A 3,847-nucleotide genomic window follows, 5' to 3' on the forward strand; every position below is an offset into this window, starting at 1 on the left:
TTATGATGACACTCAACAGCCTACCATCCATAGATTCTGTCAGCTGCTTGATCTGTTTACGATCAAGATTGCGTGCAGCAGCCACCACAGCCTCCCAGACACTGTTCCGAGAGGTGTACTGTTTTCCCTCCCTTTAGATATCACATTTTATGAGGAACCACAGGTTCTCTATGGGGTTCAGATCAGGTGAACAAGGGGGCCATGTCATTATTTTTTCATCTTTTAGACCTTTACTGGCCATCCACGCTGTGGAGTAGTTGGATGCATGTTATGGAGCATTGTTCTGCATGAAAATCATGTTTTTCTTGAACGATACCAACTTATTCCTGTACCACTGCTTGAAGTTGTCTTCCAGAAACTGGCAGTAGATCTGCAAGTTGAGCTTCACTCCATCCTCAACCTGAAAAGGTCCCACAAGTTCATCTTTGATGATACCAGCCCATACCAGTACCCCACTTCCACCTTGCTTGCATCTGAGTTGGAGGGAGGCTCTCTGCCCTTTACTGATCCAGCCTCTGGCCCATCCATCTGACTCATCAAGAGTCACTCTCATTTCATCAGTCTATAAAACCTTTGAAAAATCAGTCTTAAGATATTTCTTGGCCCAGTCTTGGACTTTTTATCTTATGTTTCTTGTTCATAGGTGGTCGTTTTTTCAGCCTTCCTTACCTTGGCCATGTCCATGAGTATGGCATACCTTGTGTTTTTTGATACTCCAGTAACATTGCAGCTCTGGAAAATGCCCAAACTGGTGGCAAATGACATCTTGGCAGCTTCACACTTGATTTTCCTCAATTCATGGGCAGTTATTTTGCGCCTTTTTTGCCCAACACGCTTCTTGCGACCCTGTTGGCTATTTGCCATGAAACGCTTGATTGTTGAGTGATCATGCTTCAAAAGTTTGGCAGTTTCAAGAACTGCTGCATCCCTCTACAAGACATCTCAAACTTTTGGACTTTTCAGAACCCGTTAAATCTCTCTTCTGACCCATTTTGCCAAAGGAAAGGAAGTTGCCTAATAATTAAGCACACCTTATATAGGGTGTTGATGTCATTGCACCACACCCCTCCTCATTACAGAGATGCACATAGTCTGATTTACTTAATTGGTAGTTGGCTCTCTAGTCTATACAGCTTGGAGTAGGACAACATGTATAAAAAGTATCATGTGATCAAAATACTCATTTGCCTAATAATTCTGCACACAGTGTACATTTAGTACTAAACAGTTGATTGTTGCAGATCTTAACCTAAACTCTAAGGCGGGCTTTGCACACTACGACATCGCAGGTGCGATGTCGGTGGGGTCAAATCGAAAGTGACGCACATCCGGCGTCACTTGCGATGTCGTAGTGTGTAAATCCTAGATGATACGATGAACGAGCGCAAAATCGTCGTCATCGTATCATCGCTGCAGCCTCCGACATTTCCATAATGCCGGGGGAGCGACAGGTACGATGTAGTTCCTCGCTCCTGCGGCAGCACACATCGCTGTGTGTGAAGCCGCAGGAGCGAGGAACTTCACCTTACCTGCCTCCCGGCTGCAATGAGAAGGACGGAGGTGGGCGGGATGTTTACATCCTGCTCATCTCCGCCCCTCCACTTCAATTGGCCGCCTGCCGTGTGACGTCACTGTGACGCCGCACGACCCGCCCCCTAAGGAAGGAGGCGGGTCGCCGGCCAGAGGGACGTCGCACGGCAGGTATGTGCGTGTAAAGCTGCCGTAGCGATAATAATCGCTACGGCAGCTTTCACTAGATATTGCAAGTGCGACGGGGGCGGGACTATCGCTGCAGCATCGGTAACACATTGTTACCGATGTCGCAGCGTGCAAAGCCCGCCTAAGAACTCTGATTGTGTTACAACTATTGCACCCAGTAAACTAAGTGATACATCACTTGAATCAGGGTCTCTTTAGTCTCTTTTGCAATACACATTATGTTGCTTTCAGATAGAATGGCTTGAATATACTATTTTCATTTTCATTTTATAGTAAGGATGTTATGACATTATTTGCAATTTTCATACTTCAGCTTGCATATATTCTCATACATTACAAGCTGCTTAGTTCTCTTCTGTGGTATATCCATTAAATAGCTCCTGTCTAGTCAAACTCAAGCCCATAGTAAGTGGTCTTAAAAGCTAAAATCTAATTTGAATCGAGTTGATGACTAGTTTGGAAAACCCATTTTTTTAAATACCCTTTTTCAAACAGCAGCAAGAAGTCTCTTTTTACATTGAGTTCAACATATTTGTGCATTACATGTAAACCTCTGTGTGGCTACACAGGTTGCACCAATGATATGTCCACCTCTGATGTTATGTGACATATGTATGACAGATGAAGACTTTTGAATTCCCTTAATATAAAATATTTGTAATGACAAACTGCATACAGGGTACAAATCAAAACTTTTCATGCCTTTTTACTTTTTTCTCTGAAAAATCCTTCTCAGCCTAAGAAATGCTTCTTTAAATTGCTTATTCTTCATGGTATAAATAGGGGGGTTCAGTAACGGTATCAGTGTGATGTAAAGAAAAGAGAAAAGTTTGTCATGCATTGGTTCATATGTTGATGTGGGTCTTACATGTAAAGAAAGTGAGGTCCCATAAAACAAAACAACAGATGTCAGATGAGAAGCGCAGGTAAAGAAGGCTTTGCGTCTCCCATCTGCAGACTTAATATTCAATATGGTATTGATAATAAATACATAGGATAAAAGCGTTAGTGTGAATGCGGTCAGTCCTACAATCGCTCCCAGAACATATGTTGCAATCTCTATGTGTGTCGTATCATTGCATGAAAGCTTTAAAAGAGGGGAGATGTCGCAGAAAAAATGATTGACCTGGACTGATGAACAAAATGACAAGTTGGCTATAAAAACTGTATGTAAAACTGGTTCCAGAGCAGCAGTGGTCCACGTCCCTACTAAGAACAATGTGCAATGTTTTATAGTCATAAATAGACCGTAATGTAGGGGGTGACAGATGGCTACATACCGGTCATAAGCCATGACCGCGAGAAGGAAAAACTCAGTACAGGTAAAGTAGATGAACAAATACAGCTGTGCTATACATCCATTAAATGATATGGTCTTCTGCTGAGTGAAGATCATGGAGAGAAGCGTTGGCAAGATATTCGAGGCGGATAAAATGTCTACAATCGATAAGCTGCCAAGAAAAATGTACATTGGAGTGTGCAGATGAGAGTCCACAGTAATGCCCAGAAACACTGTTATATTACCTAAGACAATGCCAAGATAAATTATTAAGACTATTATAAAGAGATGAATCTGAGAGATGTCCGGGAAACATTCAACGGTAAATTCCGCCACTCTAGGCTGATTATTCACACTCAAATTAAACATCACTATACTGGTTTTGACAAATGACATTCGTAAAACAAATTTATCGGAGCTTTGTTCTGGGATACGAATATTTGACCAAATTACTTTATAATTAAATGCGTCTTCTGATAATCTACCTACAAAGCAAAGATACTATTAGTAAACAATGTTATATATATACAGTTCAGACCAAAAGTTTGGACACACCTTCTCATCTTTAGAACAGCTAATAAGAGGAGACTTTGTGCAACAGGCTTTCATAGTAAAATAGCTACTAGGAAACCACTGCTAAGGACAAGCAACAAGCAGAAGAGACTTGTCTGGGCTAAAGAACACAAGGAATGTACATTAGACCATTGGAAATCTGTGCTTTGGACTGATGAGTTCAAATTTGAGATCTTTGGATCCAACCACCGTGTCTTTGTAGAAAAGGTGAACGGATGGACTCTACATGCCTGGTTCCCACCGTGAAGCATGGAGGAGGAGGTGTGATGGTGTGGA

At 42.0% G+C, this 3,847-nt stretch overlaps 1 protein-coding gene across 1 annotated transcript; it reads right to left on the reverse strand.

Moving 5' to 3' along the window:
* Window positions 1–2,425: 2,425 nt before the first annotated feature.
* Window positions 2,426–3,367, reverse strand: LOC142312648 (olfactory receptor 5V1-like). The gene has a single exon (XM_075351646.1). It carries the CDS (start codon window positions 3,365–3,367, stop codon window positions 2,426–2,428), a length of 942 nt encoding a protein of 313 aa, XP_075207761.1.
* Window positions 3,368–3,847: the final 480 nt, after the last annotated feature.

Source organism: Anomaloglossus baeobatrachus, chromosome 5 (assembly GCF_048569485.1).
Source record: "Anomaloglossus baeobatrachus isolate aAnoBae1 chromosome 5, aAnoBae1.hap1, whole genome shotgun sequence".
Classification (NCBI taxonomy): Eukaryota; Metazoa; Chordata; class Amphibia; order Anura; family Aromobatidae; genus Anomaloglossus; species Anomaloglossus baeobatrachus.

Bases quoted from the DNA above. Each gene is read 5' to 3' on its own strand.
- LOC142312648 (XM_075351646.1), bottom strand. From the start codon at position 3,367: ATGTTTAATTTGAGTGTGAATAATCAGCCTAGAGTGGCGGAATTTACC.